Below are 13,844 nucleotides of genomic sequence, written 5' to 3'. Positions count from 1 at the left end.
ATTTGTAATAAAAATGTCTAATGATTCAAACCACTAAACCAATAAACGACTTTTCAAAGTTTCAAGAACAAAAATGTATAGAGGATCTTGTTACTATTGTAAACTGAAAGTGTCATGACACAAATCTGTACTAGATCACGCACCTGGCATCTAATTTCACAAAAACTATAAAATCCATGAAACACAGACACGTTACACAAACAGCTGTGTATACAGCTCATGTCTCTGTATTCCTACATATTAATATTTCTTACGTTCCAGAACACCCGTCTAAACAGTATCTACAATATGAATACATGTTACATGATCTCTCTGGGGAAATCCACCTTACAGCTGCAAATTATTAATTCAATAGCATATCACCATACCCACTCCTGTTCATAAGAAAAAGAAGTTATTAGTGAGTCTACCTATAGCATAAAGGCAAACATGAATGTATTACGAAAGGAGAGATCTCACAACAGTTTGAAATCGTGTTAATAATGACAGTCTATACATACGTACAATTGTGTAAACAAGTATCCCTGAATATGGATAAAAGTCTGACTTTGTTCCTGCTCAAACCAGATATACGATTGTGGATTATACCTGCCCCAACACATTCCTCAGAAAAATAACACATACAATCATTTTAAGTGAAATTCTCTATGCCGACATGGTATATTCAGACAGACAGTTTACACTTGCCGACATGGCTAATGCGTTCAGTTCACTCCTGACCTGAGCACAGATCACTGAGCACTGTGTGTGTTAAATGTCAACATTCCTCTGAGGACACAGGTGCCATGACGGTTCAGAACAAGCATGCTATCCACTGCCACACAACCTGTGTTGTCTCATTGTCATTGTCTATGTGGTACCATGAGATATGGAGCTCCTCTGGAATGGAAGACTACAGAGGGACGTAAGTGTCCCGTCAACCTATGTACAAATTCCTACGTTTACATAAAACATCTGAAACAATTGGCGAACTATGTATATTTGTATGGATATCACACACGAAATACACACAGATTCAAACACAGGGTAAATCACAGTTAGCAGCTGCTTCCGTCGGTATATGCTGCATGGTTCAGTACATACAACACAACTCAAATCAATACAAGTCACATTATATAATTATGTAATCAACACACGCATGGATATACCACGGATAAAATGCGTCAACTTACACCAATGCCACAGTCACATGTATCATGGGTAAGATTAATCTAACTTAACTAAAATTAAACGTCCTGGTACGTATTCCTTACATTGGTAATATATAGACCATTGCATTCACTGTTATGTTTATGTACATATTCACTTAAAACGCATACACTTAATCATTCAAACCACAAAATGCTACGGGGTATTTGAAACACTAGATTGTCTACAATATAATGTAGCACATTAACCACAGATGTAAGAACAAATGGCAGCAGTGACTCGGTTGGCGTTGGCTATTGTAACCTTATTATCCATGCAATCATTAAAATACTTAAAGTTTGTATGCTCCAGCTGCAGCATGAAATGAGGTGCATGTTATGTACATAACAACATATATAATTATAAAATATAACACTGCCCCTGACAACAGTTCATTCAATAAAACATGTTATCTTTTGTCACATGTTTAGAACTCGGATCTATCTGTATCACTTGTTGACACTGATGGAAAGGGATCAAAGGTTTCATAAGAAACGTGTTGGGCAAATACTGCATTCAACTGCTTCATATTCACTGTCGACTGACATGTGCTCTCTTTGAGCATGGCCTGCTCCATGTGAGTGTAAAGAAGCGTAGATGTCGTCTATAATCCATTTACTGATATTATCTTTACGTGTAAATGTATATTCTACGACTGTATTGAGTATTCAGTGTGTGCTTACAGCACTAGATAAATGAATGAATGTTTCGTGATGGCAGCCCTGCCCTTGACATGTCAGCGTTGACGTCCCCAAGTATAAGCGGTTCACCTCGTACGCAGAGGGCAGATATCACGCTGTTAGTTAAAAAGTCGACACATATAATATAGCTATGACCTGCTCCAGAGAAAACATTGGGTACTGTTCCACCATTGTATAAAATAGATAGAATCAAGGTGAAGAGTGGTAAGGATATTATGTTGATGCGCGTTATGAACAAAGTGACAGATATGTATATGATGGAAGACTGAGTTGGTGTTGGAGATATAACTAACCTACTTTGTGACGTGCTTACCTGTGCAGCTGGTGGAACACAAGGTAATGTCCTCACCTCACTTCTGTTTCCACTTATGCTGGATAACAAATTACGTCATGATTGGGTTGTGAAAGGGAGACTCCGTCTGTTCTCAGGCAGCATAATACCATCTGTATAACTATTTTATCAAACTAAATGCTCTTTTTAGGACATTTGGTCCCGTGAACAAAAACAAATGGATAAGAACAGTTTATATGACTATGCCATATACAGCAAAGTACACAATCAATTTCACCCCGCTTAGCTGAAACCTTATGTGCCTTTCCATTAGGGAAGTGGCATTTGATTCAACAAAAAGAATTATATGTGGGGATCGTACGTCTTCATGATGTAGGTCTGTAGTCCTTGGTAGGGTGGGGAGGAATCTTTGCTGCATACAACGCTATATCTAGTCCATGGTGTACATCTCCAGCTGTTTGTGATAGGACATGTGTGATCATTAATATGGCGGTATGACAGAGCACACTGATGGTTGACAGTGTACTATGTAGTGTGTCTATAGATAACCTGCACTATACAGTGCAGATTCCAGTTATAGTTTATCACCTAAAGACCTCGGTAGACGACTAGCGAACTGTTTACATCTTTCTCGCTCAACTCATGACACGTTTTATCATGAAGGTCGTCACGAATGTGACAATGAATTACATTGTAATACATCCACATACATCCGATGGGCATGGATCCACTGATTCCAATGAAACATAAACAAGAGGAGACAGGTGAACGGTAAGCACTACTGCTAGACACATATTAGATGATCTTGCGCACTAAACGCATTTGTGACAAGAGAGGCGGTACAACGAATTGGGCGAGTACACTTGGCTGCTACAGGTAGGTTGACGATTATGCACGTGCAATACATGCTAACCGTGGCATGAAATCAACACCGCTACTGATTAACACCTGTCTCGTTACTGTTTTACACCTGTCTCAATTCAGCTGTACTAAAAAATGTCCAAGTTAGGAAAACATGGGCAAATAGTTCATTCTCAGACAAGGGAGATAGCACACAATGTTATCATGTATATGGACAAAAATTGTGCAACCAAAGCAGATGCTCTTTTACAAAGTAGCCTTGTTACTGGACTGCAACGGCAGCTTTTAAAGCACATTAAGGCAGAAGGTGGTAGGAGTGCGAGTGGACCTACAATTATCAGACCCACCAAGTTACGCAAACCCAAAACTTGCAGTTACAAACTTGATGATTTCGACCGGTGTGCAGTCCGTCAATTTGTACAAAGTTTATACGGCGTAAAAAAACAACTACCCACTCTGGATACGATGTATGATATAGCAAAGTGCCAGCTGAACTACAAGGGTTCTAAGGAAAGTTTTCGAAAAAATCTCAAAGACATGGGGTTTAGGTGGCGAAAAACGCAGTTAAACTGTAAACTTTTAATGGAACGTAAAGACATTGTTTCCAAGCGTTTGCAATGCTTCCGTGCAATAAAGAAATACCGAGAAGAAAATCGAACACTCTTTATCGATGAAACATGATTGCATGTACACCACATTGTCCCAAAGTGTTGGCAACTTGAGGGTGGGGTCGTAATAAATGGGGTTCAATCTCCGTCTGGCACCGGACCTCGGCTTATTGTGATTCATGCAGGGGCTGAAAACGGTTTTCTTCCAAATGCTTTGCTTGTTTTTTATTCCCAGCTCAAATCAGCAGACTATCATGACGAGATGAACTTTGGTAATTTTTCCAAATGGCTCCAGGAAAAGTTGATCCCAAACCTTCCACTGCACTCTGTCATCGTTATGGATAATGCACCATATCATAGCAAGCAAGTGGACAAATGTCCGACAACCGACAACAGAAAAGATGACATAAAAGCGTGGCTACAAAGGCACAATATCTCATTTGATGAGAAAATGCTAAAAGCCGAACTATTGTTTCTTGCAAAATCCAACAAATCGGGCCCTGTCTACAGAGTAGACACGATGTTGAAGCAACATGGTCATGGTGTGCTACGTCTCCCTCCATACCACGCAGAACTAAACCCGATTGACTTAATTTGGGCAAATGTGAAAAAATATGTCGCTTCACAAAACTTACAGTTCACAAAAAGTTCCTTAAAAGTTGCCATAAATGAAAGGATGTCTGCAATCGGTGCAAAAGAATGGTCGGAATGTTGTAAACATGTTAAAACAATTGAAGATTGTTACTGACAACGCGAAATCGCAGTAGAAAGGGAAATTGACAGACTAGTGATTGACTTAGGACTTGCAAGTGATTCAGACACCGAGACTGATTCAGAGAGTGATAATTAAAGCATAAATCAGTAAGTCCGCCTAATTTTCCAGCATTGTTGTGTCTTGTATAATAATTGACACATACTATATCAGGTTTTTACTGTTCCCATACTTTGTCATAAAAAAGAGTAATCTTTGGTGAGTTGTCTGTATTTTATATTCTTTTAGTCACTGATAAATCTACTGAGTCTGGTACTGAGTAATCCCCAAACTGACTAATTTGTGTACAAAGATATTTCTCATTGACTTATCAATGTCAAAGGCTATTTTCAGTTTTCTGTACACAATTTTGGTGACCATAATAAAAATATGATAGAAATTTGGAAATGGCGTTTGAATACTAACCAATTCCGGTTATATAAATATCCAAGACATGTATTCCCGGCCGATCACCAGCGGAATTATGGCCGAAAATCAGCCCGTACAGAGAAATAGGAACAAAATTATGGGATCTAGCCACCACCATTCAGTAACAGATAACTTTTAACATATTAAATAGTTAAATGAAACACAATTAACTATATGTAGTTATTATCTATTTAATATTTAGCAGACTAAACGTCAGCTTTACCCATTAAAACAAAACCGCATATTCCTTCGCATGATAAGACTGCAATTTCAGGCATAAGATACTGATATTCAGCGCTAAGCTTTAGTTAGGACGAAGACAAATACATGATTGGGGCATTGACAAGCATTTTAGATATTAAACAATTTTGTTAAAGAAAACCCCAGGAAAATGTCATTTGCTTCGTGAAATGGATCGGTGGTCCTAAACATATTTACTCAGTATATTGTGTTGATTCAATTCGTTGGGATTGTACCTGTTCCCAAATCGAGTGTGCTATAACAATTCATGCGTGAAACGCACGGGGAAAATGAACTTCTCGATATTTATCAGACAACCTGTCTCCCTCTTGTTTCAAGTGGATCGTTCTGTGGGGCGTTCCCAAGTATGCAAATTGGGATCATTTGTCAGGTCGTGGATCATCTTATATGTGTTTACCAAGAGATTGTGAATTCGGGTCCGTCCAATTATGTACTTGGTAAAACGCCCTGATCATAGACGATTGTCAGGATTGGACATTTCGTGACTCTAGTTATTAGGTCAGTTTAGTAATTCGCAACAGAAGTTATGCTTTTACAAAAAGTGAACTTCTAATGGGGAGATACTGGAAATTGTTGCCTGATTATACGTCGGATCCTGCGTCATACATTCTTCAGTTGTTTCTCAGTCAATATTGATGTGTTTTTAACACTTTCGCACTAACTGTCATTACACCTACATGCATTTGAATCTTTGTTACACTAAACGTGTCCATATATTCTTGAAACATTAACTGCAGAAAGCCCGAAGCTGTCGTTGCACTGGGTGATAAAGTTTCCAAATGAATAGTTAATTCGTTTATCGCATGTAATAGCAAAATACGTTTACAGTTATCACAAAGAGATCGTTTTCAATCTTCCCTGGCTGGACTATCTAACATGTATCATTGAGTATTCTTCTTATGTCCTGGGTAGGGGTAACGTACTGTGCTGTAAAATCAGGGGTATATAACGAAATTTTCACAGCTGTCGTTTATTATTTACTCACTCTAGGCGTTTGGTTGTAAATCAGATTTAGAGCTAATATTATTTCGTTATGTACCTCCGATTTCCAACACAGTATGTTTATCGCTTAATTTAGAACATACGGCGTCTTACAACGAACCACATTAAACACAATTTCTAAGAAACAAACCTAAACTGTGAAAAAATAATTAGACTGAGACAAACTGAGATGACCACAAATAGATAATTTCACGTATTATGGGTATGATGGAAAAATGACGAGCACACTTAAAAACAAAACGACTATTGCGGATAAGTAATGTGGAACAAAGAGCTCGTCATGTTTGCCCCTCATTCACATGATCCATTAATGGGTTTTTATTATATAACCGCACATTTATACGCGTTGATACCTTGTGGTCTTTTTAGAGAAAACATTTTTTTTTGATGAAACAGTATATGTCATTTACCCTGTCAGATAAAAGATGGAGAAGAACGGTGTGAGTGTCAACTCCATGGCTGAGTCTGGAGGATGTCGACGATGGTGTTTCAACAACATCCTCTGGTTCACTGCTGTCTTCAGCGTGTCGTCACTGTTGCTGGAGGCAGTCAAGTCTTACACCGTGTCACAGATCACAGCACTAGAGAAACAGTTTGGACTCAGCAGTACGAGAAGTGGCCTCCTTCTGAGTTGCAACGAAATCGGTTATCTTTCAGCTATTTTCTTCTTCAGTCATTTTGGGGGAAGGCGCTTTATACCTAGGATCCTGTCCTTTACATTGGCTTTGTATGGCATTGCCAGTTTGATGTCGGGACTGTTACACTTCATGAATCCTGTATCACTGCCTGGTGAAGAGGACGTATCCTCTAACTACTCCTCTGAACAAAGGGCAAGATTGTGTCAGGATTCCGTGCAAGAACATGAGAGATGCACAGTCACAAAGGATCAAGCGACTGACAACGGGCGTTGGGTGTACAATGTGCTTGCCGTGTTTATGGTGTTACAAGGAATGGGGAAATCCCCACGGTTTTCACTGGGCCTACCGTATGTTGACAATAATTCCCGTGACAAACAGCAGTCAAGCTTACTAACAGGTAAGTTATGCAGTCTTACATTGGTTAAGAAGAAATTTAAAAAATAGAGAAGAAGGTGCAGTAGAGGAAAGTGAGTGAGTATTCTTTTACGCCGCTTCCTAGCAATATTCCAGCAATAAGGCAGGGGGACACCAGAAATGGGCTTTACACATTGTACCTATGTGGGGAATCGAACCTGGGTCTTCGAAGTGTCGCGCGAACGCTTTAACCACTTGGCAACCCCCACCGCCCCATCAATAGACAAAGTCTACGTGCAGTAGAGTAGTGCATTTAGAGGAAGGAGAAAAGGAAGAGCAGAATGTAGAAAAAATAATTGAGCGAGCGAGTTAATATTTAACGTCACGTCGGCCATATCGGGACGAAAACAGTTTATACAATACAAAAATGAAAACACCGTGAAGAGGTAAACATGTCGATGATAGACAGTAAAAGTACTAGAGTATCACAGATACCATAACACTAGCATGTAAAAGTAATTACATTACTTTCGCTTATCTGCATGGACCGTAGCTGGATTTACACCATCCCCTCAATCATTGGGGATTGTACTGATAGTTAGCCATAGTATAACAACAAATATTCTACGAGAAAAAAGTGTGTAGAGCTAAATAGACTTTGACAGTTGATGGACTTGCGTACCCATTTAGGAAAATAGCAAAACAAGTAGTGCATGCAAAGTTGTACGTATAGAGGATGTTGTGCGTGTACAAGGCACTGTGCTTTTTCACTGTAGTGGTAAATGTAGGACTTGGTTTGTCCAAGATACGGATTCTATTGTCTGTGCACTCATGGTCTTGCAGGTATCATTATGACGTTGGCGTTCCTTGGACCAGCTGTTGCACTCGGTCTTGGTGGATGGTTCAGCAACTTTCCTCTTAATCTTAACGGTTGGTTATGTTCTAATAGTAGTGAACAGAAAGTTACTCAAACCAATTCCACCTGCCTTCACAAGAAACTTTAAAAATAAATAACACAGAAATAACAGAATCTACACACACATTCGAATACATTATCAAGTGAGTGAGTGAGTGAGTTTTAGTTTTACGCCGCACTCAGCAATATTCCAGCTATATGGCGGCGGTCTGTAAATAATCGAGTCTGGACCAGACAATCCAGTGATCAACAACATGAGCATCGATCTGCGTACTTGGGAACCGATGACATGTGTCAACCAAGTCAGCTTTCCTGACCACCCGATCCCGTTAGTCGCCTCTTACGACAAGCTGAGTCGCCTTTAATAGCAAGCATGGGTTGCTGAAGGCCTATTCTACCCCGGAACCTTCACGGGTCACATTATCAAGTATTTTCTGAGTATAACATGTTTTCATTTAAAGAGTCCAAGTTAGATAAAAGTAGCCCACAGTGGATAGGGGCATGGTGGATCGGGTACCTGGTGATTGGATGTGCAGCCCTGTTCCTTGCTGTACCTTTAGGCTGCTTTCCAAGACACATGAAGAAACCAACGGTTGAAGACACGACCACGTCTCTGAAAGATGATGTAATGGGTAAGTGTAGTTTCCGGGACACAAGTCATTCCCGACATCACAGTATGCAGTAGACTTGCGATTTCTCATTTACATCACTTTACATGCTTTTATTCACTGGGGTGATATATGTTGATAAAATGGAATCACATCATTCCCAGTATAAGCCCCTTATGGCGACGTATGTGTGTTTAAAGGATTTCAGTTCCATTCAAACAGCTTTCAAAACAGACACATCATTACACTTTGTAATGAGTGAGTGAGTTAATATTTAACGTCACATCGGCAATATTTCAGTCATATCGTGCCGAGAACATGTTTGATACTGAAATGAAATGTATGAATTGTACATAGCTGTCGTCAAAGGACAGTAATGCAACTAGAATATCAGTTAGCACTAACATCACTATTTGGACAATACAATGTAAAAGCTGGCTATATAGACTGCCAACAACTTCCTGCAGGACCCTAACTCGATTTACATCATCCCTTCAGTCGTCAGCAGTTTAAAAAGACGTGTATTCTACCATTAAAAACAGTGGAAAGGTTTGATGTACTTTGATGTTTTAGGACTTACGTACCCTCTCCGAAGGACAATATAATTTTACATTGCTTTAACCCCTCTCGAGGATACAGCCACTAACACTCTGAGATACTAATGCAAACTTTAAATCATAACATATTACAAAAAACATTTACATTAACATTTACAAAAAAATTCATTGAACACATCTAATTCTTTTAAAAATGCAATAATTAAATGAGAACTAAGGATCTTTGTAATGATGTTTCTTTCTACATCAATCAACCTTACTAAAGATACAGTAGTGTTGTGTCATAATGAAAATTTTCTTTGTTCGCTGTGTGAAAACAAGGAACAAGAGCATCTGAACGCCATACCATTTCTCATGTTCCAATCACTGTACTTATTTCTTTTTCCTTTTGCTTTCACAGACATGCCGAGGTCGGTATTAAGAATATTAAAAAATCCAGTAGTCGACTGTCTCCTCTTTGGAAGCGCCAGTGGCTTGTTCTTTGTTGGTGGCTATTTAAGTTTTGCTCCCAAATACATCGCGAACCAATTTGGTACGACAGCAGCTGAGGCGAACTTCATACTGAGTAAGTAGGAGCTCTACATTCAGTCGACGAACACGTTTTGTAGTCAGATGCCTCGTGGGTTAGTGAAGCGTAAAACTGAGATTACCGTACCTCACGCTGAATATCGCAAATCATCCCTGAAGTAAATGACTGTAATCTGCAAGCTCATTGCGTATCAAGGTGGAAACCTTTGAGTCCTCTGGGGATATTCTATTTTGTTTCCAGAAATCTGTTTACTGTTATGGAAGCAGATACATTACAGTGATAATATGATCGTATGATAATTCACATCTTTATGTCACAACGTGTTTTAGGTATTCTTGAGCTGCTGTGGGCAGTTGTGGGCACTCTTCTTGGAGGAATAGTCACCAGCCGACTTCGGCTTACCAGCACGGGATGTACAAAGCTCACGACCATAGTGGTATCAGTTGGAACTGCCCTCTATTCTCTAACGTTAATTTTAGGGTGCGACAGCCAGGACATCAAAGGTTTGGGTGACAGCGGGTGAGTGGCAGTTTTTACGAGACAATAATCGCTGTTTTAAAAATGAATCCGTCTTTAGGAGGTTATTGTAGGAGATGATCACGATCAACCGGACAATCTTCTAAACAAGGTAACTACACCTCATTATTCATAGAGAATATGTATTATCGTCTGGGGAAGACCTTATCAAAGACTGACGTTGACATTTCCTATATATTTCAGCTATTCTTTGGTCAACTATACCTCTTGCAACTGTGATGCAACTGAGTTCATGCCTCTGTGTGGAGCTGACGGTGTGACGTATATCAACCCCTGTATGGCAGGATGCCGATCTATAAATGGCACAGTAAGTAGCTCAGTCCTTGGATGTAGGGATATTGGAAAGGCACCGTGGGTATCTCACTCTTACTTTGGTGGGATTACAGTCTCAGTGCGGATCTATGAGACCTCACTCTCCGTATAGCTAGCTTCTCTGTGAATGTGTGTTAATGTGTCTAATTTGTGGCGATCTCAGTTATGGTATGTTTAAATGTTAGTCTCAGAATTCTCGCGCCTTCAGTGTGACATGGGATATCGAAAAGATCATCTTGTAGTAATGTAATACATGCACTATTTTTGCACTTTCTTAATGTAGTCATGTTGTACCATGACATTGTTTCATGGATGTATGTCGCTTGGAAAATCTCTCTTGAGAAAAAGGTGACATCACAAATTATTGCCATGTACGTTTTGTCCAGTTACTAAATGTGCGCAGATCAATCCCCGGAAATAATCAAATGGCACCTGATGTATGCCTTCTTTGTGAGTAGTGTCACTCAAAACAGAGTCAAGGTCAGTATTTCAACGTCGTGTTTGTATTGTATCTGTGCTGTTTGCTCGTCTTATTTCAGACATACACAGGATGTAGCGAGATTCCTGGTAACGGGGGCACAGTGGGCAGGTGCCCGACAGATTGTCCCTACCTGTATCCCTATATCATCGTTGACCTGGTGTCCGGCCTGGCGGCGACATTTGGCTTAGTCCCCGTCATGATGACAATAATGAAGTAGGAGCTAACAACATTTTACTCAATATACAAATATGCAACATTTTAAAACGTGAGCAGCATGCTGCCTGCGGTAGTCATTTAACACAGGTTTATCGGAAAATATATTGATCCTAATAAGGTCCCTTTTTTATCAATATGCTATGGAGAAATTCAAACAACAATCTAGATTATATTTTGAGTTGGGATTGTGGCTGAATGGTACATTACAAAAATGTCAACAAATTTCACCTGCTTTATGTAAAAACCATAAAAGCTATAAACGTACAAGGCCCACATATAGAAAATGTAGGCTAAAGGGGGTACTGTGGTTTATGAAAAGGATGAATATATATGTATGAAATATTTTCTACAAACAACGATTTACGATTCCATTGTATTCATGATATGAAGGCTTTCGCTATGAGGCAGGTCGGTTACTCAGAACAAAATGCATAGTCATAAATATTTAATATGGTATTTCAGAGACAAATTCTGGTTATTTTAGTTTTTTTTTACTTATAAATTGATTATTTTTTTAATTCCATGAAAGAACAGTGCACCCAAGGGACAAATCCATGGCTGTTGCTATGTCATCTTTCCTGAACAGTTTCGTCGGTAAGTGTATAGGCTATAACGGCCGCCGGCACATTTCTTTTTTAACAACAGCATATGTTGGACAGGATGTCATGACCAGACCAAATTCTTCGTATCGGTTTCAGTATTCAATATATGACTGACAGTTCCAAGCTATTAGAGGTTTGAAGGTGAAATAGCTGGGTTTCTTTTGCATCTTTTCTACTTGATGTCATGGGAGAGTTAAAAGCCACACAACGTGCCATCTCATGACGATAAGTTACATTCGTTTTATAACATTGTATGCATTTATACTAAAATTGATACAATAAAGCAAAGTGTAACTCAACGCTTTAGGTTTAACTACATTGGCAACTTCGTGCTTGATACAACGGAAGGTTGTTTGGTTGTCTAACGCCACAGCAATATTCCAGCTATATGGAGGCGATCTGTCATTATCAAGTCTGGACCAGTCACCCCAGTGGTCAACACCATGAGCATCGATCTACGCAACTGGGATACAATGACATGTGTCAGCCAAGTCAGCGAGCCTGACCACCCGATCCCGTTACTCGCCTCTTACGACAAGCATGCGACAAGCTAAATTGAGATCAGTTCTAATCCGGATCACTACGTTCTGTTAATATTGTGTGTATATCCTGATGCTACTTATGATAATTTATACTTTTCCCAAGGTTTCCTTCCATCATCTATAGTGTATGGAAAGGTGATTGACACAACGTGCACTCTCTGGGAAACAACGTGTGGTGAGGTCGGCGCATGCGCACTGTATGATCTCCCTAGCCTTCGGTACCGTGTGAAAGGGATGGACACGGGACTTCAGTTGCTATCGGCAGCTGGCTTCTTTGCAGCTTTCATTTTGCTCAAGTATTCTGTCGTTAAGGAGTACCCTGATGTGGACGTACCCCCAACACGGCCTGAAGCTGCTGAAGATACTGAGAAACACGATGTTCAGTTTACACAGTTTTAAATGTTCATTTCAGACAGAATTACGTTTGCTTTCGTGAAGAATATGTATATTACACCTGAAACAAATAAGTGGACCAGATACCAAATTATGCGCCTGTTTGCTGTATAATGTTACGTGTTGTTTCGCATGTTGAAACTAAAAGGGTAACCAGGAGTCAATCAGTAATAGAACTAGGTGAAATTATTTAAAATTCCTTTATTAAAATTATTTAATAATATTCAGGAAGTACTTATGTAGTATATGTAGTATATTCTAAATTTGTTTTGTACAAGGGAATGTCGCGAATGAAAATGAAATAGAAAAATTAATGATAGAAAAGCAACAGAATATGACATTAAGTCAAAGCTATCATTGATACGGTATCAGTGAATGAGATCGGACAGTATAAATCGACTATGGCAACTGGCGCTTGACAGACCAAGATACCATAAAAGTATTGGTTTTCTAAATAAACAAGGGACTTTTCCAATTCGTTCGAAAGAATATTGTGAGTGCGACACAGTGACTAAGGGAGACTCCGACTAAGAGGTACTCAAGTGACATGACTCAACGTAGGTTAAAGCAGGAAAGCGAGGATACGTATGAATACAAATATCTCACAAATACATTTGCATGCCATCACTAGAACCAGGCCATGTTATCTGTCACGGATTTTACTCTAATTACGTTTGTAACTGGCAAAATCCGCGATTCTACATAAACCATGAAATGTAGTTTACATTACGTTTTTCTATAATGGATATCTTCAAACATTTTTTTCACGTTAGAATATTTGAACCATGATATTCACACTGAATGCGCATCATTCTATACACATAGTGATACATAAACACATGGTATTGTACAATCGACCTTTATAGCAGAGATATCTTCTTTATCTAGACTGTTACGGTTAAGAATTTACCGTGACAACAATTTAAGAAATCCCCTGTGAACCAGCAAAACAGAACAAACACAATACGTTTACGTTCAAATTCTCTATTATTATACGAGAGCAAGGTATACAAAGTCCCAAGTCAATAGAACAATGCAGATTTCAGGTACAATTCAAGAGAGACAA

General features: G+C 39.2%; 1 protein-coding gene across 3 annotated transcripts; it reads left to right on the top strand.

The window, feature by feature from the left end:
- The first annotated feature begins 1,974 nt into the window (after positions 1-1,974).
- LOC137284370 (solute carrier organic anion transporter family member 3A1-like) lies at positions 1,975-13,254 on the top strand. Of its 3 annotated transcripts, none has more exons than XM_067816153.1 (10): positions 1,975-2,093; positions 6,512-7,128; positions 7,929-8,015; positions 8,463-8,633; positions 9,567-9,731; positions 10,025-10,214; positions 10,416-10,539; positions 11,084-11,238; positions 11,771-11,835; positions 12,489-13,249. In XM_067816153.1, the coding sequence occupies exons 2-10, from the start codon at positions 6,519-6,521 to the stop codon at positions 12,782-12,784; spliced, it is 1,863 nt and encodes a 620-aa protein (XP_067672254.1). In that variant the 5' UTR covers positions 1,975-2,093; positions 6,512-6,518; the 3' UTR covers positions 12,785-13,249. The 3 variants fall into 3 exon arrangements, with proteins under 3 accessions (XP_067672254.1, XP_067672253.1, XP_067672255.1); XM_067816152.1 differs by having other exon boundaries at positions 2,005-2,225; XM_067816154.1 differs by having other exon boundaries at positions 2,011-2,225; positions 11,776-11,835; positions 12,489-13,254.
- The last annotated feature ends 590 nt before the right edge of the window (positions 13,255-13,844 follow it).

The sequence above is a fragment of the Haliotis asinina genome, chromosome 5, assembly GCF_037392515.1.
Source record: "Haliotis asinina isolate JCU_RB_2024 chromosome 5, JCU_Hal_asi_v2, whole genome shotgun sequence".
NCBI classification, from domain to species: Eukaryota; Metazoa; Mollusca; class Gastropoda; order Lepetellida; family Haliotidae; genus Haliotis; species Haliotis asinina.
Note: the sequence above shows the minus strand (reverse complement) of the source record. Positions and strands in the feature narration are given on the sequence as shown.

What these genes read in the sequence shown, in the direction of transcription:
- LOC137284370 (XM_067816153.1), top strand. Translation starts at nt 6,519, where the DNA reads ATGGAGAAGAACGGTGTGAGTGTCAACTCCATGGCTGAGTCTGGAGGA. An exon ending in CTTTCCTCTTAATCTTAACG is followed by an intron (nt 8,016 to 8,462) that starts GTTGGTTATGTT and finishes TTTCATTTAAAG; the next exon opens with AGTCCAAGTTAGATAAAAGT. An exon ending in GCCGATCTATAAATGGCACA is followed by an intron (nt 10,540 to 11,083) that starts GTAAGTAGCTCA and finishes GTCTTATTTCAG; the next exon opens with ACATACACAGGATGTAGCGA.